Genomic DNA, 23652 nt, shown 5'->3' with positions numbered 1-23652 from the left:
ATGTGGGTTGTTTGATTTGTAAGATGTCAAACCATAAGATTTTTTCTTTAGAATTCATCTACACTGGATTTCATAGGATTTGTTTTTCAAGTACTCCAATTTTTTGAAATAATCTTCCGTTTTCGTGCGCACAATCAGTTTTCAAGTGCACAATCGAACATCCTCACAATCATGTACTTCCTCCGTTCCACATTACTCGTCGCAGAGATGGATGTATTTAAAACTAAAATATATCTAGATACATCCATACCCGCGACAAGTAATTCAGAACGGAGGAAGTAGCAGCGAAGATGGCATGCTACTCTACCTACATTTTCCCTATTTTCGCGTTTTGAAAATCCCGCGAATCAAAGATGCTCTAAATACACTATGTCACTAATTCTTTAGACGTACTATTATCTGTGTGTATGTTCAAATGGGCCCGTGGCAATAAGTTATGTACGTCTTTTGCCGACCTGCTGTCCGTTTCCACCGGTCCCGACTCCACCGAAGTTTGGAAAGGTTAGCTTAAAAAAAAAGATCTGGAAAGGCGCTGCTTCTCCCGGCGTCCGTGGAAGACCGACGCGTGCACCTCCCCAAGCCGGTCCCACACACGACGCTCCGTGATTCTCCCGTCCCCCAAACCCGAATTCCTCCATGTTCTTCCTCTGTTCCTTTTGATTTGATGAGAATTCCCCCGTCCTCCCGGCCGCGTTCCTGGATTTTGTAATTTTCCTCGTCCAATTCGGCAGTCCAACCTGGAAATTTGACGTCCTTTTCGCGTTCCGCCCCTGCTTTCCTGCCGGCCCACTCCCGCACCCCGAAGGAGACCAGCCAAATCGGTATCACAGCCCGGGGGAATTCGCCGTCCAGCCAGATCGGACGAGCCCCGTCCGACCTGTTGTTCCCCCTCCGCGCAGCTTCCATGAACATGGAGCGCCTGCCGGCGGAGCGCCACGGCCACCGGTACGAGCGGATGCAGCCGGAGCCCGCCGCCGAGGGGGACGCGTCGGCCTCGTCCTCGTCCTCGCCGTCGGCGCCGGCGCGGCGGCCGGAGGTCCTCGCGGCGTCGGCGTCGTTCCGGCTGTCCGAGGCCACGCGGGTGTTCGAGGAGCTCCCGCGCGCCACCATCTTCTCCGTCTCGCGCCCCGACGCCGGCGACATCACCCCCATGCTCCTCTCCTACACCATCGAGATCAACTACAAGCAGGTCCGCGGATCCTCCTGCGCCCCCCCCCCCCCCCCCCCCCCCCCCCCCCCCCCCCCCCCCCCCCCCCCCTCTCTTCTCCGGTTTACGATTCCGAACATTTCCTACCTCCCATCGGTGATGCCCGACTCTGCTCGGGTTCCTGGGAAGTCGTGCGAATTCGGTGCCATGCGATGCTGCTGATTAGTCCGAAATTTTGCGTGGCCAAAATCTATGATCAAGTTAGGCGCCCCAGTTTAATTAGACAGCACTTACTGTCGTTGTAGCTACGCTTCTGGTTGTTGCCTCAATTGCTTCGTTTGGTTCCAGGTTTTCACGCCATCAGTTGATTTGAGTGGCCAGTAATCCAGTATGCTAATGGCGGGACATGAACACGAGCATTTGAGTTGTTATATTCAATTTTCTCCGACTGATGACATTGCTAGTAGGGTGTGCCTATTGTGTTGTCGGGTGCGCGACCTTCATGGTTTGGTGTTACAAGGCGAGGCCTCCAAGTACAGTATGAAATTGCGTCAGGTTATTTGTTGGCTCAAATGCGATTCGGGTAAACACAGTTTCAGTTCGTCTGAAACGATGGCCCAGGCTACTTAGCAATGATGGGTTTACGTTCAGAATGTCCATGGACATGTTTGGTGTCTCATAGCTGGACGTGTATATGAAATTTGGATAGTAAAGAGCTACCCTCGCAGGTGCAAGTGCAACATTGTGCCAATACTCGCTCACAAACTACTAACTAGAACTTTGGTGATTTTCTTCCTTATAAAATTTGCTGAAAGTGCTGAGTTTTCATTTGGTTACAAAAACTTAGGACTGCATCTATTTCATGAATTGGGCTTTCAGATAAAATTTCATGGATAGCTGTTGTTATCCTTATTGAGTACAAAGGATTCGTGATGTAAAATGTGCCAACTTCTTATGGGAAAACTTTTTTGTTTACCCAATAACTTCTAACGTTCCATGTCAGCGGTAGGCATCTCGTCTCAAGTTCTTGGACAAAAATAACCATTCCTGTCCTTCTTGGGTTCTTGGATGATTATTTAGCGTTTACACGTCTTTTTGACTTGGATAGACCAATTTCAGACATAGAACTTGATTCTTTAGAAGATATTAAAGAAATTGCTGGACATGCATGGCTAATAACTGATACTTGCATCAGTTTGTATATCAAAGGAATGCATCCTAAATTAATATATTTCAACCATTTTGACCCCTTACATTACAAAATAACCATAGTGTTGATTGCTGACCTATCTGTCCTTACTCCTTAATAATTTGGTGCATGATTTAGTGGTCAACAGGTTGTGAAAACAGATTCTGCTACCTTTTGCATCAGATACCTTTAACATGCAGTAGGGTACTATCTGGAGCATAAGTTTGTAATAAGTTCAAAGTTAATAGAACTTAATGATACATCGTACAAGTGCACATGTTCATAAACGCACGAGCAAACACTAAGCTGTCGCTAGAGAAAGAACCCATGGGACACATGTGCCCTGGAATTTCTTGCGACCCTAGTGTTTGTATTTGCTCAAATACCTACTCCCTCCTTCCATCTATATAGGGCCTAATGCGTTTTTCGAGACTAACTTTGACCAAATGTTAGAGCAATAATATATGACATGCAACTTACACAAAGCACATCATCAAATTCGTATGTGAAAGGAGCTTTCAATGATATAATTTTCACATTATGCATGTTATGTAGTATTAATTTTATCAATAGTCAAAGGCGGTCTTGAAAAACGCATTAGGCCCTATATAGATGGAAGGAGGGAGTAGCGAAAATCATGATTTTTTGTTAGGTATTTAACCAAATAGGTACTCCCTCCGTAAAGAAATATAAGAGCGTTTAGATCACTAAAGAAGAAATATAAGAGCGTTTAGATCACTACTTTAGTGATCCAAACGCTCTTATATTTCTTTACAGAGGGAGTACTTGCTACTTGTGATGCCTATTCCCTCCTAATATGTGTTCTGCTATTATTATTCCATTAAATACAGATGCGTCATATGTGGACTAAATAATGTTCACTACTTCTATCAGTTTAGGTGGCGTCTTTTTAAGAAAGCCTCCCAGGTTCTCTATCTACACTTTGCATTGAAGCGACGTGAATTTCTTGAAGAATTCCACGAGAAGCAGGAACAGGTTGGTTACATGGCTATCTTGATTAATGTCGACCTTTTAGAACTATTCCCTCTGTTCCGAATTACTTGTCTTAGATTTGTCTAGATACGGAGGTATCTAGCACTAAAATAAGTCTAGATACATCCGTATCTAGACAAATCCAAGACAAGTAATTTGGAACGGAGGGAGTAGAATTCAGTATATAGTGGACAGTGCCAGAGGGAGTAACAAACTCTATAATTATTGTATTCCTATTATGTCCTAAGTTGAGTAATGTTGTTTCATACTGAACTAGATCCATTCTTTATAGAGAAAGTGCAAAAAGCTTTTGTATATCTTTCAATAATGCTGTGTTTGGATGTCTATTGGAGGCTGCCGTATTGTATTCGTTTCAATTCCAATTCAGCTGCGAAACTGTAATGGTCATGAATAGAAATTCGATTGTTTGGGTGTTAATTGAATTGGCTCACGGAATCCTACTGAGGTTTCAATACGAAATCATGTTTGGATGTCAAACTATGGAATTGCATAGCAACATTAGTATATGCATCAAAATAGAAGTTGTATAATGTGTGACTATAATTGGATGATTATCTAGCAAAAAAAGAAAACCAATTATTCTAGAAATCCAGGACGACACCATATAATATTGATGCAAAAGCAAACACAAATTATTAGGCCAAACCTGCAAGAGGATACATTGGTGATTAGCAAATGAATGAGAACAAGAGGCCAGGGGTGGGAAGAAGAAGAAATTGAGTTGTGGCTAGCTGGGCAGAGGAGGACCAGGAGGTAGGGAAGAATGGTGGAGGAAGAAGGGGAGCCGTGCTGATGGTGGAAGAAGGGGACCCGTGTTGACGGCCACTGTGGCTAGACAAGATGGGGCGGCTGAGAAGGACCGAGGTAGAAGAGATGGGCTCCAGTGGTGGGCCACCGCAGTGTCGGGGAGGAAGGTATGGGGTGGCGCCGGAGGGGACTGCAGACGCGGCCAAGAGAGGTCAGATGGGATCTGGCCGCGGCGAGCATGGCAGGAGAAAACGGGAAGGGGTGGCGCCGGAGGAGGGAAGGATCGGCGGCGGAGGAAGAAGGGAACAGAAGGGCGTCGACGTGCACCACCTTCGATCTGCCTGGGCGCCGCCGTCCTCTCCCAGTCCTTCTTTCTCTTGTGGTGGAGGGACGGAGGAACGAAAAAAGGCCCGAAACGTTTTCTTTTGCGGGCCAGAGTCAATACGGCTGAAATCGGAGGTGCAACCCTTCGAATTGCCGCGAGGAGTGGGCGCATGCGAGCGAAAACTGCTCTGTATTCGTTACCGTTTCCGTCTGTTGTTTCAGAGTACATCCAAACACCTGTATTGGGGGTAGCTTAATACCAAATCCAATTCGAGGGCCCAATACAGACATCCAAACACAGCATAAGAGGATAAGAGGAGAAACAACATATATACAAGTGTTTGGGGGCATAATAGTCCACTGCCGCTGCACGCACACAAACACATGTGAAACAACACATCAACACAAACGAGGTAGGCCCATTTAGTTTTCACAAGTTATGATAGCAATGTCATTCGTACAAAAGAAGCAACAATAGGTGAGGGAGGAACAAATATGTGCTTGAAAATAGGAGGGAATATAGGACATCCATTATGTATCCAGTGAATTGGATTAGGTTGTTTGGATTATTACGTGGTTTCAGACATCAACAAAACTGAGAGTTGGCATTGATTGTGTAAGCTAGGAAACAAGGAACAATTTGAAACTCGTGGTTCTTTACGTGCTATCGTTCCTAGCCTGCTTAGTGTATCCAGATACACATTTTTTTTACCAGTTAATCAAGTTTTTTGTTCTCAAGTTATCTAATGAGTTCAAAAAAGTTTCTCTAATATGATACTGCAAACAAGGAAGTTCAATACATATTTTTTTTCTCACATGCCTTCTTACTCTCTTTTATTGAATTCTGCCACTCTAAATCAGTTAACACTTGGATAACTGTCAGTATGATGGAAAATAATCCACTTAAATCCTAGAGCACTGAGTTAATCTTTATATACTGTGATTTAAGGTCAAAGAATGGCTCCAAAATTTGGGAATTGGGGATCATATGCCAGTAGTACATGATGAGGATGAAGTGGACGACGTAAATGTTCCTTCGCAACCCGATGAAAGCTCCATCAGAAATAGGTAAACATCTTTTTATATTCATGAAGCTGGAATGACTGATGTACAGATGCTTTGTAAAATCCCAAAAGTTGATTTAGAGCAGTTGAGTCTCCATATGTTATCCCATGCATGCAGTAAGCAAGACACTGAACCTGTTGTGGCAGAAATGTTCCTTCAATTGCTGTTTTGCCCGTCATTCGACCAGCTCTTGGACGCCAACACTCAATTTCTGACCGAGCAAAAGTTGCCATGCAAGAATATCTTAACCATTTTTTTGGAAACTTGGATATTGTCAACTCACGGGAGGTACAAATCCTTTGTACATCCACTTTGTCAATTCCAGCAGTTATTAAGCATTAAAAAGCCCATCAGAGCAACCTATGTTGTATCTTCTTAATTTATGTCCTAGTCTTAAAATTCTTCCAAAAAAAATGCAGGTTTGCAAATTTTTGGAGGTATCATGTTTGTCATTTTTGCCGGAATACGGGCCTAAGCTAAAAGAAGATTATGTTTCAATTGGCCACTTGCCAAAAATTCAGAAGGGCCATAAGGAGAAATGTTGTTCATGTGGATTGTTTAGTTGTTGCAAGAGCAGCTGGCAAAAGGTATCAAGCAGAATTTTTGTTGTTCAAGTTTGCTATTTTGTTATCATTGTATCTGATATATTCAATTGAATGTTTTGCCAATAGGTTTGGGTTGTCCTGAAGCCAGGATTCTTGGCTTTACTCAAAGATCCTTTTGACCCAAAGCTTTTGGATGTCATTATTTTTGACGCATTGCCACATATGGATATAAATGGAGAAGGTCAAATCTCTCTAGCAAAGGAGATCAAAGAACGCAACCCATTGCATTTTGGATTCCAGGTGCACTTTTCATATTATAATCTCCTGTGTTCACTTAGCATATTTGTTTGACATGACCTCGTGCAATTGCTACAAAGTCCATGCAAATTCAACACATTTTACCAGAAGCAACTTTACTAGGCTACAAATTAAGAAATACCATGTCTCATTATCTCGGGCCTACCAACTTTATTAGTTCTGTAATATCAAGTATGTCTAGCCATCTTTTGAAAGTGCCACATAAGTTGCTGCAAAATTTTATGAGCAGTTGAAGAAGTTACACGGGAAATGTCGGTTATGGTCAGTGTGTGGTTGTTGTGTTTTGTAGTGCTGCCTTATGAAGTTTAGTTATTTACAGAAATATTCACTAAAATGTACCTATAAATTTGCTGTTATGAGTCTAAAGAAGATGCTATCAAATAGTTATCTAACGGCTAACGGCAGAATACTATAATTGCTTCTGGATAGCCATTGAATGCCAAAAAGAGGCTTACTAGATTGTTACTGTCTGCCTTTGTGGGATAGATCTTAATGAACATTCGTCTGTAACATCTGGATGTATAGCTGAATGTCGAGTCTTGTTAAATTGACATCCTGTTGTAAGAGTGACACTGTTTTAGCTGTTAGTATGAGACTTGGAACATGAAATTGTAGTTAACATGTGATATTTATCACTTTATGAGATTAATTTGTCTCTATCGCTTCCCCTTGTGATACAAAATTTATTGTTATTCCACAACCATTTTGAATAAGTTGATATGTTTAGTGAAGGCAGGAGATTGTGGCATTATCGCGTAAAAGACTGCAGAAGCTTGTTGCTCTTTTATGGAGTACTTCTGTAGTTAAATACTTATATTGCATACGCTCATAAAAAACAGCACAAATTCCCAATGAACCTGGTAGTACAAATTTGAGGCATGGTTGATTTGCTACCAAAAAATTGGCTAGACAATGTTTAGGCAAGCCGATGCCAAAACTTGCAGTTGGCAACCTTTTTTAGAGTTAGCAAGATAATTGGTAGCCAATATTCTGTCAAGCCTGAATCTGTTAATGCTATTCACTGGTGAAAGGTATCCTCTGGTGGCCGGACAATTAAGTTACGAACAAAAAGCTCGTCTAAGGTTAAGGATTGGGTTACTGCAATCAATGCTGCTAGACAACCTCCAGAGGGCTGGTGTTACCCTCATCGTTTTGGTTCATTTGCACCACCAAGGGGCCTGTTGGAAGATGGGAGTATGGCACAGTGGTTTATAGATGGGCAAGCTGGATTTGAAGCAATTGCTTCCTCGATTGAGCATGCTAAATCCGAGGTTTATTTTTTATTTCCAGTTACTTGACAGGAATGTATCTGCCATCTTACATAAGTCTAAGATAATTGAAATTTGATTCAGATATTTATTGCTGGCTGGTGGCTCTGCCCAGAATTGTATCTCCGACGTCCCTTCGAACATCATGGGTCATCTAGGCTTGATGCTCTACTGGAAGCAAGAGCGAAGCAGGGTGTGCAGGTATTGTAGTTGCTTTATATTTTCTAATCAGAACTTGCTAGGTGAACTCATGAAGTGTGTGATATTTGAACTATCATCGTCACCACTTCTAGTTATATATGCCAATCCATGAGTTGCAGATTTCTATATCATATACTTTGGCAAATATGCTGCTTCATAAGTTATCCCAAGTATAATCATCTGAAGATATCTCATTTGTATTATAAACGTTTATTCTGACCTCACAAGGTCAAACAAGAATACAAAAACACCTCCACAAGTTAGGCAGCATGTAGAAAATACCCCGTCATTTTAGCCTCTTTGCTCTCAATACATTCTCATCCTTTTTTGAGCAGAGTGCATTCTCATCCTTACTTTCTTTTTGTGCATGCTGCAAGTGATAAGCTACTCATTACCATTGATGTTGACTTTCTTTTTGTGCATGCTGCAAGTGATAAGCTACTCATTACCATTGATGTTGAGACCGCAGAAGAGATTTTGCAACCCATAGGCAATATGATTTGTAAAACATCTTTTGACATAAATACCATTCATGTACAGGTCCCATATGTGAATAACTGAATGTTTTTTATTTATTTTTCCTGTATATAGTATTATAGACAGGAAAATACTGTCATTGGATTTTCCTTGATAGTTTTTTAGGCTAGTACACGATGATAAAGTCATAGTCAAAGACGTGCATCGGAGACTAAGAATAAAAACTTGCTTACGTGGGTATTTTTTTTTTACAAAATGGAAACTTATAGATAAATAAAGGGATTGCTGTTGAAGAAGTTAAGTTGACTTCGTACCATATTTGTTTTAGCATGAAGTAATATCTGACTGTTGATATAAACTGATAATTACTAACTAATGAATTGTGTACTTTCTTTTGCAGATTTACATTCTAATGTATAAGGAGGTTGCACTTGCCTTGAAAATTAATAGCTTGTACAGTAAAAACAGGCTACTTAACATTCATGAGAATGTTAAAGTTCTGCGCTACCCAGATCATTTCTCAAGTGGTGTATACTTGTGGTACGGCTGATTTTTTCAACTTTTTGCTATGTTATTAGGGAAACTCTGACAATTTAATTGTTTATTAACTTTAAGGTCACATCATGAGAAAATTGTGATTGTCGATAATCAAGTCTGCTATATTGGAGGACTTGATCTGTGCTTTGGTCGCTATGATAGTCCTGACCACAAAGTTACCGATGTTCCTTCTACGATATGGCCAGGGAAAGACTACTACAACCCTAGGTAAGTAATTTAATCTTTTATCCATAGCTTTAGATATTCTGAACTTCCCATATGCTTCCTTTGTAAATATACCTAAATTTAATCTCTTGTACGTAAGGGAATCTGAGCCGAATTCTTGGGAGGACTCAGCAAAAGATGAACTTGACCGTACTAAATATCCTCGTATGCCATGGCATGACGTCCAGTGTGCTCTGTACGGTCCACCTTGTCGGGATGTAGCAAGGCATTTTGTCCAGCGCTGGAATTACTCAAAGGTTAGTTTGCTCCATTGATCTGCTCATCAGAGAAAGCGTTTGCCCACTTCTTGTTGTAAATTTACTGTTACTTTTCCCAGAGGAATAAAGCTCCAAATGAGCAAGCAATTCCGTTGCTGATGCCTCATCACCACATGGTTATTCCACATTACAAGGGCAGAAGTAAAGAAGCAAATGGTGAGGCTGAGGGTAAGCAAAATCATGATGAGAATGTTGATGTTAAAAAGACAGCCTCCTTGGCATCAAGTGCATCAAGTCAGGACGTTCCATTACTTTTACCTCAAGAGCTTGAACCTCAGGCATTGCCTGATGGAGATTTAGCGATGACTGGCTTTGACATTAACCAGGCAGATAACGCAAACAAAACAGGCTTCAAACAGCCTTTGCTCAACCGAAAGGCAAAATTCGACGCTTCTCGTCAGGATTTACCTATGAGAGGTTTTGTAGACAATCTCAGTTCCCCGGAGTCTGCAACTATTAGGCGTTTTGATTCACCGAAAGAAGATAGGCATCACATGGATAAGAAATGGTGGGAGAGGCAGGAGCAAGGAGATCAAGTTGCTTCAGTACTTGACATTGGGCAAGTTGGACCAAGGGCAACTTGTCGTTGTCAGGTAGTGTTTTGGTACTATGCAATAGATTTCAAAATATTTGGTGAAACTGAGGAATGAGGTTCATGTATATCAATTGCATTGCATATCTCCAGTTTATTTAATTTATCAATGTTTTTGCTCAGGTTATTAGAAGTGTTGGTCAATGGTCAGCTGGAACCACTCAAATTGAAGGAAGTATCCACAATGCCTACTTTTCTCTAATTGAAAAGGCAGAACACTTTGTATACATTGAGGTCTGTATTCATTGTTTGAACTTTTAACAAGTAAACTCAATTCAAATTGTCAGTAGTTTTTACTCCTTCTGTTCACAAATGTAAGACGTTTTTGCATTTCAATTTAAACTGCAAAAACATCCTACATTTGTTTACAGAGGGAATACTAGATAATACTGTAAAGTGATATTCACCATGCGTTCTTGTTACTTTCTTATTTCTATGTATTTGTGGTGATTAGTGTGATTTAGATGATACATTTTCTGCAGCGTAACAAAAATATCACATTTTACACATGCATTTTAAAGTTTGTAATCGGAGTGTTTTTTACGAGTGAATTGTAAGTATACTGGCATATTATCTAAACATCCTTTTGGTTGGCCTTTTGCAGAATCAGTTTTTCATATCAGGCCTTTCAGGGGATGACACAATTAAAAACCGTGTGTTGGAAGCATTGTACAGGCGTATACTTCGAGCAGAGAGAGAGAAAAAGCGCTTTAAAGCCATCATCGTTATACCCCTTTTACCGGGTTTTCAGGTAATTTTCTGCTACAGGAATAAGGATTGCGCTGTTTCTCTGTTATTGAAATAATCTCATGGTAGGGAGGCATTGATGATGGTGGAGCTGCATCTGTGAGGGCAATTATGCACTGGCAGTACCGGACTATCTGTAGAGGCCCTAATTCGATACTGCAGAATCTGTATGATGTGATTGGTCTTAAGGCCCATGACTATATTTCCTTTCATGGTCTCAGAGCACATGGTAGGCTAACTGATGGAGGTCCCGTGGTTACTAGCCAGGTAATGTCAATATTTTTGAGTCTGGGAGCATGTTTTGTGTCCCTCCAGGGTGCTGAATCTTGTTCATTTGGCTTCCATATATTTTGTTTATGATATAACAAGCCAATGTCGTTGTAGTGCTTGTTGCCATGATGCTTTTTTACTATTTATCACATAAATTCCTTTTAACACGATCTGCCTTACAGATTTATGTACACAGCAAGTTAATGATCATTGATGACCGCATTGCATTGATTGGTTCAGCTAACATAAATGATAGAAGCTTGCTTGGATCAAGGGATTCTGAGGTATGTATTTCTCAGATTCCTTTTCTGTGTATAATGCACAGTGTATTTTGTATGCTGGTCCTGTTTTATAAGATTGAATTCGGTCAACAGTCCTTATTCTGCAATGTAGAGCCGATGCAACATTTAAAATGGTTATAAAAATACACTTCATTTCAGCTTCCTATCACTTTAAGAGTAGCCTAACTTCTAACCAGACTACTATTTTTTTTTGCTTTCGTGGCAAGTATTTTCTGCATTGTTAACTGTATTTAGTCAATAGCAAATCGCTTATACCTAAGCAATGTGTAAATTGCCTGTAACTAACTAAATGTGTAAATCGCTTATAACTAAGTAATGTTTTAATCACGAGTAGGGCATTTTGGAGGACGAGCTCCATCAAAAATCACATTTTAAAGTTCCAAAAAATTCTGGAAAAAATCATAAACGTTTATATGGATGTGTTTTACATGTGTGTAAAGTTTGACGATTTAGTGCATTATGGTGAGAGCTACACAAAAAAGACAAGTTCGTGCATTTTTAATAGTGAACAGTGCGGACACTGTTCATCCTTTTCAAAATCACGATTGTCTTTTTCTGTAGCTCTCACCATAATGAATACCATCTTCAATTTTTATACATGCACTCCCTCTGTAAAGAAATATAAGTGATCTAAACGCTCTTATATTTCTTTACAGAGGGAGTATTATACATCCGTATGAACGTGTGATCTTTTTTAGAATTTTTTGGAACTTCAAAATATGATTTCAAAAATTTCAAAATAAAGAGCTCCATGGAGCTTGACCTCCCTTTATAGTGTCTTCGGTAAATTACTTATACTTAAGTAATGTGTTGGTGATGGAAGTGGGTTACATGATGCTTTTCTCCTGCGACTTCCAGATTGCTGTGGTCATCGAAGATAAAGAAGTTGTTAATTCCAAAATGGATGGGAGACATTGGGAAGCTGGTAAATTCTCTCTCAGCCTACGGCTTTCTCTCTGGGCGGAGCACCTTGGCCTTCATCGCGGAGAGGTTTGGACTATGTTTTTTTGCTCTCACTCTTTGCGCTTGGTAACTTTCTTAATAGTAAATCCTAATAGATGTTTAGGACATCGAAATGGTCTAGAATACACCTTTTGACTAATAATCTTTTTCACATTTTTATTTGAAAACTTATTAGCTATTATGTTATAGAAGTACTTCTGATTAGAAATATACTAATATCATTTCCACAAGACAAAGTATATGTGTGTATTTTCTTGTTCAAATATTTGTTATTTTGTACCGCATACATTCTGAACTGACATCAATTTAGTAATAGATGGAGGCATAATATACGGATGTTAGGCTGAAAGCCACGATTTTAGGTAGAAGTGATTAAGGATGTGCATTATCCTGTTGTTTACCATCTTTATGTCTGTGCTTCCTGGTATGTCTTGTGCACCCAGTCCATTTATCTTTAGTAGACGCTGAGTTACAAGCCTGTTTTTCCAATGCTAAGAGCATCTCCGGCCCTTCACCCAAAAACTTCCCTAAGAACTTTAACCCCCTAGACCTTCTCCTTATATATTTAACCCCCTAAAAAGAACTTTAACCCCCTAGACCTTCTCCTTATATATTTAACCCCCTAAAATTTGTGGAGTTAACCCTTGAGCTGAGCAATTCCTGCCCAAATTTACTCCAACTGAGCAACTTCCTAAGAACTTTCATGCTCAACCGCCTCCCGCCGCCGCCGCGCGATGTCGAGTTGGCGCCCTCCGCCGTGGGAATGGATGTCTTTGTTCCCATCGAATCCTTCGGCTCCGACTCCTCTTGCCATGGAAACGGTAGGGCAAGGTCTTGCTGCCCGGTGCAGCCGCATGTGGGACCATCCACACACCCTCCTCTACACCTGGCCGCCCTCCCATTCCCCGAATGTAGTGAAGAAGCAATGCCAAAGGCCGGGCAAGTCGAAGGATGGTGCGGCGGTTCGGGAGAAGGCTGCTGTCGCCATCGCCCCCTCTGACGCCCCCTCCACTCAAAGTTCAAAAAAGCGCTAGGCGTAATTTGGCCACCTACTTCTGCCTTGATAGCTTATGCGTTGCTTAGGTGCGATTAGGCGTTCCGTACACAATCACTACAGTGTGAAGAAATAAGCCAGATGGGCTGACCTAGCCCATTAAAGCACCGGCCCATTTATCCTCTTCTCATTAAAACCTCTCGTGGATACATAGTGGATAGAAATTCTAGGGATCCTCCTCATGGCACCTCTCCCTCTTCCTCTCTCCCTTGTTGCACCCATGGATCTCAACCCCGCGGGAGTGGTCAAATCCTCGACGGTGAGGATGAATCTTCACTGGGTAGGTCAAATCCTCAATGGGTAGATTGATTTCTCGCCCGAGAACATGATTCCTCACCAAAGAGGGCTGATTTCTCAACAGAGGACCTCGCTGGCCGCCTTTTTGAGCGCCTAGGGCCGAGCACCTAACAACCTTTTTTTGAACTATGCCTCCATTGCCCCTTCGGCACCAACTGAGGTCACCAATGCCAGCGTCGTCGATTCCGCCCACTAGGTGTTTGACACATTGTCCGATTGGTAATTTTCTCTCTTTTTTTCTTTATCAAACTCTCTGGTGCATTGTAAATTAGTGATGGATATGCAACTTGGAAGCTGCGATGCTCAAATGTGGTGATGGATTTTTGCATTTGAACAAACCGAAGCGAAAAGCCAAGAAGACAAGACTTGCTTCCATGGTGGCGTTCGATGAATCTAACACCATCGGGCTCGAGGAAATTCCCTTGTCTATGGCGGATGAAATCCCAAGAGGGAGAAATGGTAGTCCCAAATTGGAGGAGATCGACCTGCATATTACGAAGAAGCTAACAAGATTAGTGAACTACGAGCCCGAGGAGGATGAGACTTGGTGCTATGCTTGGCTGAACATCTCCCTTGATGCCCACTGTTGGAGCCGATCAAACAAAGGAAACCTTTTGGAAAAGGATTGAGGAATACTATGCACACAGTGTCCTGATTTGATTCCCTCCAACATAATATAAGGTTCTCTTGCTCACCGTTGGATTGTCATCTACTCCCTCCGTTCTAAAATAGATGACCCAACTTTGTACTAACTTTAGTACAAAATTAGTACAAAGTTGGGTCATCTATTTTGGAACGGAGGGAGTAAGATTTTTGCAGCCAGTGGTCCGGTTGTGTTGAGTAATAGGACAGCTCGCCTTTGAGTAGAGTTTCAATTAATGAGTATAGGCCGTACATGCAAGAGCTATACAAGCATCGGAGCAAGTGGTTTGGTAACAAGCCATTCACCACTTTGCACCATTGCTTCGCCATGCTCAAGGTAAATGAGAAGTGGGCGAGGAGGAACTTTGAAACAACATTGAGAAGGTTAAGATTGAGGATCTCGGTCTCCACTGATCTCAAGGATGATGGTGAGGGTGATATGATAGGGGAAGAAGCCCCACTCCTAGCTCTTGTTTGGATGGGAGAAAGAGATGGAGAGGAAGAATGGTGCACTTGGTGCCTACAAAGGAGAACTTAATGCTATAATCAAAGGAGATGGCGGCTGAACGCAAGCTAGAGAAGATGGTGGGGTGGATGGAGCTCAAAGTGATGGGGAGGAGAGGTTGAGAGCAAAGGCCTTGGCCGAGGCATACTTGATGGATGCCGAGGAGAGGAAAGTGTGTGCCGGCGAGCGTAGGCTTGCAATCAGGACCTAAGTGGAGATGAACAATAGGAGGTCAAAGAGTGCCAAATCATGTTCATGGATGCAAGCGGGATGGACAACAAGACAAAACAATACTGACAGCTCACTCGTTGGCAAGATCGATGTTCTATGGTGGTGATAGTAGTAGTTGTAGTGGTGGCAATGGGAGTGCATGATTATGTTACATGTGGTGGCTTTCGCGGTGGCTTTTGACGAAAAATGTAGGATGCGGTGGCTTTTGACGAACTATGTAGGATGCAGTGGCTTTTGGATGGGATGTGGTTGCTTTTGATGATAAATATGTTGGATGCAGTGGCTTTTGATGATGAACTATGTTGGGATGCTCTATGTTGATGCTTTTTGTTCAATTGGAAATGTTATTGAAGAAGGGGAGCCTTGGCGCAGTGGTAAAGCTGCTGCCTTGTGACCATGAGGTCACGGGTTCAAGTCCTGGAAACATCCTCTTGCAGAAATGTAGGGAAATGCTGCGTACAATAGACCCAAAGTGGTCGGACCCTTCCCCGGACCCTGTGCAAGCGGGAGCTACATGCATTGGGTTGCCCTTTTTTTTGGAAATGTTATTGAAATGTGTGAGTTGTTCAAAATTTTGAATTGTTTATAAGAAACATTACAATTATAGGGAGTGTATAAGAAATTTTGAATTATGTATGCAAAAGGATGGAGGAAATAGCAAATGAAAAATATAGGGAGTTAAGTTTAGGGGAAGAACTAGGTGCAAGAAAGTTTAAGCCCTCAAATTTTAGGGAGGTTATCCAGGGAGTTAAGTTTTAGGGGAAGGTGTAGAGATACTCTTACAACTACAAGGGCATATGCCTGTCTGATTGTTTTGTGTTGTTTGTGTGCTATTTTTTATAGAACATATTAGAGGGGCGATGCTAATTCACGCGCGGCCGCGGCAACGCACGATTTGGAAAATGCATCGATGGGGTGGGATAGTTTAGAGAAACCGGCGGGTTTGGATAGTTTACAGTGGGCCCTACCCCCCTGAAAATCAGGGGGGGGGGGAGAGATTAGTAGTGGTTGACTAATTTGATGGGCTTGTAGCGATTCATATGTTAACGAGCCGTTCCACACGCGCATGATCAGATCCACCTGGTGGGCCCCAAGGGAAAAGGCTGTCTGCTGAGCGCTTGGCTTTGGATGGATCGATCGCTCCAGCGTGCGGGCGTGAAAGAGTGTCTTCGATATTAGAGTAGGCCCATACAATATAGTGATGTACTCCCTCCGTCCCATAATATAAGAACGTTTTTGACACTAGTGTAGTGTTAAAAACATTCTTGTATTTTGGGACAGAGGGAGTATTATACATCATGTGAAGTTTTGATTCAAGGAATAGAAATAATCTGCAAAACCCTTAAGACTAGTTAGGATCTTATTGAGTGTTTGGATACTTTTTTTAGAAAACGCAAAAGCATCTGCATTTCATTTCATTGCAAAGGTAGAGAAAGGACAGCCTCGATAGAGGCCTGATACAATGTAGTACGAAGAAACAAAACTGACACCCTAATCCCTAAAAACATTTATATGTTCACACTTGTATGATGTATGTATAGATAAATGATCAAAACTATCCTGCGCCCGAACCTCTTTCGTGTGGGCTAAAACTCACCTACCGCCTTGGTTAAAACCTGATAAAAGAAAATTACGTGAATTTGGTATATCACAAGCATGCTTGATGAGGATTTTTTCTCTTTATTGTAGCGTACAAGAAAATTCTGTGCATTATTCAAGTTCACAAAATATCATTTTCTCTTGCAGGTTAGCCACATCATGGATCCTATGGATGATACGACGTTCAAAAATATCTGGATGGCCACTGCTAAGGTGAGAGAAACAAAAATGTTGTACGCTGAAGTCATAGTTCATTCAAGAATCAAGACTATGATTACTAAGCATATGGGATGTTGCCTATAAATTACATTGTATTTGGTATTTGCAAATTCTTTTGTTGATTTCCTTTATTCTTATTACTGAATTACCTGAGCATGTCTGGCAGACAAATACCACGATTTACCAGGATGTATTCTCTTGTGTTCCCAATGATCTCATCCATTCAAGGTATTTATCAACAGCCATTTCATTTCAGTATTATTTCATCCTATTATTGCATTCTCTGAAACATAATAACCACACAGGACACAGTTTCGGCAAAGCATTGCTTACTGGAAGGAAAAAATTGGCCACACTACAATTGATCTAGGCGTTGCCCAAGAAAAGCTCGAAACCTACCAGGATGGCGATCTCAAAGGTGCCGACCCTATGGAGAGATTGCAGTTGGTCAGAGGCCACCTTGTATCTTTCCCTTTGGATTTCATGTGCCAAGAGGACTTGAGACCGTATTTCAGTGAAAGCGAGTATTACACATCTCCACAAGTTTTCCATTAGGTTTGATTTTCATGGAAGAGTTGCTCTCTCAGTGCCTTAGTTGTACATAGTACAGGCGCCAGCTTGTAGATGTTTTTACAGGAAATGAAGAAAATATACGGCCACGTCAGGCAGTTTACAAATATACCCCATTCACCGGAGACCTCTCTTTTTGCGCAATTACCCGTGCTCAGATTCTTCTTTTTCCAACCAAAGAATATAGGAATATAGTTAGTTCATTCGATGGCTCTTGTTTTTCTAGGTGAGAAATGCCCCTGTTCAGTTGGCGCTTTTCCAGTCCAGAGAATAGGCTCTTTCTTCAAAGCTGTCTCGGTTGTACATTATGAATTATTTTGAAGAATAAGTACATTCTAGTTGGCCTTGCAATGTATGCACTATTAATCTCCGGTGTGACTTTTGAAACCTTTGCTGTCTTGTGTTTCATCTTCTCGAGACAGAACAATCATCTCATCTTGAACTGATGTGTTTCTGTGATGTTATGAATGAGGATGTATTTACCCAGATGAATGATATAACGAATGAAGATGCACGTACCCTGCACCTCTTCACCAGTAATCATTAAACGTCATTGCATGTGTTTTGGCAGAAGCTGGTAATAAGAAACAGCCGAGGGTTACGTCCATACTATGTAGCCATATCCTAATAGAGTATGATTACGTACACATTTCGCCCATGGTTTCTCACAGAATTCCTGGACATCTCTCGAAGGAACCACTTTAGCAGTTAGCATGATCTGGGCTAGTCGACTAGATTTCCTCCAGCCAACACAAGCTACAACCAACTTTGTACTCCCTCCGTTTTGAATTATTTGTTTTAGATTTGTCTAGATACGGAGGTATCTAGCACTAAAATGAGTCTAGATACATCCGTATTTAGACAAATTCAAGACAAGTAATTCTACGGAGGTATCTAGCACTAAAATGAGTCTAGATACATCCGTATTTAGACAAATTCAAGATAAGTAATTCGGAACGGAGGGAGTAGCTTCCTGCAGCAAGACCACCAAACGCACAACTCTAATAATCAATGGTTTGTAGCTACATCAGCACTCAACTAACACAAGGTACGTGATCGTTTTTAACTAATGTAATAAGGTTATAATACTTCTGCATCTTTTTTTATAGCCAATTGCAATAGTATACATACCATCGCCTCACCAGATACCCAAATAAGTTTTTATCTAATTGCTTTGACGATTGAGCTAGGTTTGTAACTGTTGAGCAATAGTGCCTTGTCAAGCCTACTCGGTGGGCAAAGCTTGGTAAGCACTTGTATGAAAACACTTATGGTACGAGCAAGCTACATTAGATCTGAATTTTTGAAGCCGTGGTTGTGAAATTGACGACAACATTATACTCCTGCAGGCTGCAGGTGTATACAAGGCCACAAACTTAGATTATAGGTATCAATGTAAAATTTAATACCTGCTTTATAAGTCAAATTTTCTTCTTGTTTACTGTGATCATTAATACTCTGCACGCATGCAAAGAAACTAAGTGGAGGAAGTAGCTGATTATCATTATGACTACGTGCATGCAAGTATTAAACAGGTTGTTAGTATGAGAAAATATCATTAATTTTGCCTCGATTACTGTTGGTGGCCTTGTATAGATGCAAAATGTATATTCTATATTGACCTTGTATATATAAAAATAAAGGGAGTACATAGTTGATGAAAACGAATCAAGGATCCTTTCAAGAAAGGAATGAACATGCATTTATTCCTGCAGGCTGCAGGTGTATTATAGATTAAATTTAGGTTAACAGAGCCAGTGAATTCTTAGTGGAAAAACATGTGTTTGCACTCACTGAAATCTCAGATTTGTTTCCTGGTTACGTAAATCCGTTGCCAGTCCGTGTCGATATTGAAACTTGCACCTCCGGAACAAAAAGAAAGAAAGAAAATCAATGCTTGTGGAACTGGAAATGTCTAGAATGTGTCACCTCCTTCCCTGAGAGCGGCCTTCCTGCACGCAGTGGCAGATGCACGCAGCGCATCGACGGCTGCGGCGCGCGAGGTAATGTGTGCAAAAGAAAACGTAAAAGTAAGCAAAGCGGGCATACATTCGATCGATACACGCAAATACGCAGCAGACATCGCTTTCGGTGGGGTCGCCTGGTACGGTTTTGACGTACGCAGGGGCCGGTCCGCTTAGAGCATGCAGGGAAAGGCCTGCAGGGCATGACTTTTATTACGTCGCGGGCCCGACTATGGTTTTAGTACTAAAATGGTTGTGTGTACCTAGCTTAGGCGCTGTACTTACGAATATGGTGTCCACGCTCGCATGTGAAAGCTGCCGTTCTGACATGTTGTCGTGAGGCTTTTTACCGTGCATCCAGGCGCCAGTGCATGTCTCGGAGCTCATCGGTGACTGGTGTATGACTATATATGGACAGATTTATTGATTGAAAAACTAATTTCAAAATGGTATTATATTCATTCTCTTGCCCAAAGATACAACAAGCTATTCGCTGCCTACTGAGTGCACACCATTCTCATTTTTTTACTAAAACCTTTTGCCTAGCTTGGACATTTGTAGAATCGGATACTTGTTCAGTGCAACATACTGCTTGGTTCGGGTATTTGTAAAACCGGATGTCTGGGTTCCGGTCTGTCCCGGACAGAAACCACCTTCTCCTGGTCCCGGGGCACCTTGGGCAGAAGATCAATGGCAGCCGTGATAGAGCTGTCCGGAGACGGCGAGCAGAGGACGAACATTGAGGCATCCTGGCTCAATCACGGTGGATTAGACAAATGGGCCGCTTGTGTGCTTCTGTGTAGTTGAAACAGCTAGTGGAACCGGTCAATGTTGTCCTACGACGTGTGAGCGTGATTGATCAGGGTGCATGGGGCGTCTGGAGCGTGTAGCAGCCTTATGTCAGACAGTGCTGCCAGATTGGTGCTTTGAATACGCGTATACCATACAAACCAAAATCCAACGTCCCGCTATACTCTAAGTAGCACGCCGTGCCGATGCGAATCGTGAAAGGATGCGCACCGTCGATGTCGTGCGTGCAGCTGCCACTGCGTCTAGCGATGCACTTCTCCTCCTTCCGTGTCCTATTCTATTTTTAGCCAAGCACCAACCAGTCTAGGTAGGTCTCCTGATCATGTAGGCCAGATCTGATTGCTAGGCACCGAGCACCTCTGAACGGGACGGGACCCGGTGCTATGATACCACCACTCATCTCAATGCCTCATCGGCTGTGTCGTGCCTAGTCATTGTGACGATATAGTGGGCGCTGTGGGCTCACGCGTGTTTGGTCGACGTGGATCCATGCCATCTTGTTGGCTTTTCCTTCCTAGGATCGAGATCCCTATTATCCCACAGAAGCTACTTGCACTGATCAGATAGGAGTATTCCGTAGTACTCCGTCTCCGGTGTTCTCGTGTACTTGCACACATCAGATATTACTCCGTTTTCGGTCGGTGTTGATCTTCGATGGAACTGTTTGGATCCGGTCTTTATTTGTCTTCGTTCGGATGTTTATATGTTTGATCTTTCTTTTTTTTCGAAAAAAGGACTTCCCGGCCTCTGCATCAGAATGATGCATACGGTCATCTTATTAAATCAAATAAATAAGTTCCAACAAGGTCTCAAAGTCTCTAACTAAAAAAGTGAAAAAAGCCCACACAAAGCCAAAATGGGCTAGAAATACAAACTAGCCAAATAAAGGACGCCACAACCGGCTGGCTAAAGAGAGATAGATAAACTAATTGCCTATCTTATTACATGACCGCCATCCAAATCGGTTGAAGATATCCTATTACAACATGTTCGATCCTTCTAATCTACGAGTTTCTTTATCGGCGATGGTTGCTACTCTGGTGGACTGGTCCTACGGGGCCTTAGCACGACGACTTCACGACTGTCTACTACAATAAGATTTGCCTGACTTCGGTGAGCGAGAGGCTATGACGGCGACGGCGACGCGTCTTCGACTCGCTCTAGTACTTGTAGTCGTTGCTAGGTGGTCCATGGACATGGTTATAATTTTTATTACCTCTGTTGTTCTTTGTATTGTCATGATTGAACATGAATAGATTGGAAGTTTTTTGAAGAAAAAAGATATTACTCCGTTTCCGGTGTCACGTGTATGAGTCACCAAGCACTGCGCATATATACCCCTAAAAAAAGAATTGCACATATAGATGCATGCGCACGGTGTGATGTTTTTCTTAGAGTAGTTCGCACAAATGGAATGCCATTGAATCTAGAATTGGCAAATTTTGACATAGTTCCCGAGCTCTTTTTTGGCGCTAAAATTCACATAGTTCTCAATACTGGAGCCCGTCTGATGGCCGATCGAGGAGAGCGCGAGCGCACGTTGCCTGCCGGCGACTTGATTCTCAAACGCAACCTAAATGATTAGACATTCTCTTTGCGGGGCCTAAATGATTAGATTAGACATGCGTGAACATCCCAAAGCAAATCATACAACACAAAACCATACATCTCTGCTCCATGCATCACGAGCAAGAAACAAACAAGCACTCCCTTCATCCCATAATGTAAGACGTTTCTTAACACTTTTTAGTGTTAAAAAACGTCACATTATTGGACGGGGAGTACATTCGATGACGGCCAGAACACTACATATATTTTGGATATTTCGACCCAACTTGTTCCAGAATAGATATATAAAGGTGACAATCGCGCGTACGGACATTGCATGCCAAGCGGCGCCGTGCCTGCTGCCGTTGGTTTCCAGCTCACATACAATGCCCCTCGGTGCGCCGCCCCCGTAGGCTGCAAATGCAAGCAAAGGTGTCCGCTGCTAGGCGCATAGACATGCACACGAAAGATTCCAGAGCCTGAGGCTAGCACAAGTTGCTAACCACCACTAATTCCAATATAGGAATCCAGAAGCCGTACGTACGCTCCAGTGATGAGCACATAGACATAGAATGCAAAACCGCTTTGGTTCATGAGCCGGTGCACTTTGTTTCTTCTGAGGCGATTAGTGCGTTCAAGCCATATATAAGAGGCTGATATGCACGCGGACAAAGTAAACAAATACGTAAAAACAACATGAGGGAACTAAACTTTTGCTTGAAAACAAACCGAAAAGATCACTATGAGCATTTCAGATGCTGAAGGGCCAATCGGGACTGTCCGGTCCATGATCCATGACCTGAAAACCACAAACAATTTTAATTATTGTACCGTCGGAATTGAAGATGAATAAAATGGAAGTTTTCTCGAAAAAAAAAGACGGATGCAACGTCAGAAAAGCGGGGAATTAATTTCGGGCGCCGCCTGGGGGAGAAAGCAGAGCTACTCTAGCTATCTGCTGCACCTGCATGCACGGTGGGGCTGGTCCTGGTCCTCTCCTGGTCTGGTTGGTAGAGCCACACTCACTTGCTTGGCTCATTCTTGGCTAGTGGACTGGACTCATCCACCATCGATCTGGATCGTGCTATCCTGCAAGTTGCATGATAAGATATGTCGTTTGGAATTCCAGCTGGCAAATGAATTTAGATTTCACGCGTGCACCGACATTGTTATGCCACCGAAAGTTGTTTGTCATGTACACAGACCTGTTGATGAGTTTTCAGGCTGTTGGGTCTGACTGCAAAAAAATTAACCAGCCTTTCTTTTACTCCTTCCGTTCCTAAATAGAAGTACTATAAGTCTTTCTAAAGATTCCACTAAAGACTACATACGAAACAAAATGAGTGAATCTACACTTTAAAATGGGTCTATATACATCGGTACATAGTCTGTACTGAAATCCCTAAAAATACTTGCATTTAGGAACGGATGGAGTACATTCCTGCTGACACTGCTTCAGATCGATCGATCGACCACTGCTCTCTCCGGTGCATGCATGCGTCCATTGTGCTTAACCTCAGCTAGAAGGGAGCTTTCTTCCAATCATGGGGCAGATGTGGACAAGTTGCCACCGGATCATCATCGGCCAGGCGACCCATCGGCATCGTACAGCAACGGCAGAGCAGAGATGACAGAAAGATGGACGAATGGATACGGATAGGAGGAGGCCACTGATGAGTGATTACCACTTACCAGGAACACCTGCTAGCTTTGTGTCCCGACTCTGATAGCGTCCATCGGCAATAATGCAATCATGTACCGATGTACGAGTAGTATCCATTTCTCGCTGATCGGATCCGATCCAAGGGGTGACCGACTGATTGATGGTTGTTGGTGATGATCGTCGACATATATCACTTGCGGCCATTGCCAACTGCAGACCCTGCCGGGATATTTGGTCGGCATATTCGTCCGCGGTGCGCCTCTTTATGACTCACACCGGTGTCATAAGCCACGGATCCATGTACTGCCGGGAAGGCTAGTGGTCACATGCTGTTGGCATTT

At 42.4% G+C, this 23652-nt stretch overlaps 1 protein-coding gene across 2 annotated transcripts; it reads left to right on the top strand.

The window, feature by feature from the left end:
• The first annotated feature begins 539 nt into the window (after positions 1-539).
• Positions 540-17708, top strand: LOC125514467 (phospholipase D zeta 1). 2 transcript variants are annotated; one of them, XM_048679810.1, is made up of 20 exons: positions 540-1189; positions 3231-3332; positions 5371-5489; positions 5633-5774; positions 5906-6073; positions 6158-6331; positions 7381-7620; positions 7702-7818; positions 8696-8835; positions 8911-9060; positions 9158-9314; positions 9395-9928; positions 10051-10161; positions 10532-10678; positions 10744-10941; positions 11127-11228; positions 12105-12236; positions 16685-16750; positions 16923-16984; positions 17062-17708. In XM_048679810.1, exons 1-20 carry the CDS (start codon positions 905-907, stop codon positions 17309-17311), a joined length of 3396 nt encoding a protein of 1131 aa, XP_048535767.1. In that variant the 5' UTR covers positions 540-904; the 3' UTR covers positions 17312-17708. The 2 variants fall into 2 exon arrangements, with proteins under 2 accessions (XP_048535767.1, XP_048535775.1); XM_048679818.1 differs by lacking the exons at positions 540-1189; positions 3231-3332 and having other exon boundaries at positions 5604-5774.
• Positions 17709-23652: the final 5944 nt, after the last annotated feature.

This window comes from Triticum urartu, chromosome 1 (genome assembly GCF_003073215.2).
Source record: "Triticum urartu cultivar G1812 chromosome 1, Tu2.1, whole genome shotgun sequence".
In the NCBI taxonomy this organism is placed as follows: Eukaryota; Viridiplantae; Streptophyta; class Magnoliopsida; order Poales; family Poaceae; genus Triticum; species Triticum urartu.
Note: the sequence above shows the minus strand (reverse complement) of the source record. Positions and strands in the feature narration are given on the sequence as shown.

Coding starts and splice junctions, on each gene's coding strand:
- LOC125514467 (XM_048679810.1), top strand. CDS start 905: ATGAACATGGAGCGCCTGCCGGCGGAGCGCCACGGCCACCGGTACGAG. Junction 9,315..9,394: donor AGCGCTGGAATTACTCAAAG/GTTAGTTTGCTC, acceptor TACTTTTCCCAG/AGGAATAAAGCTCCAAATGA. Junction 16,751..16,922: donor TCTGGATGGCCACTGCTAAG/GTGAGAGAAACA, acceptor CATGTCTGGCAG/ACAAATACCACGATTTACCA.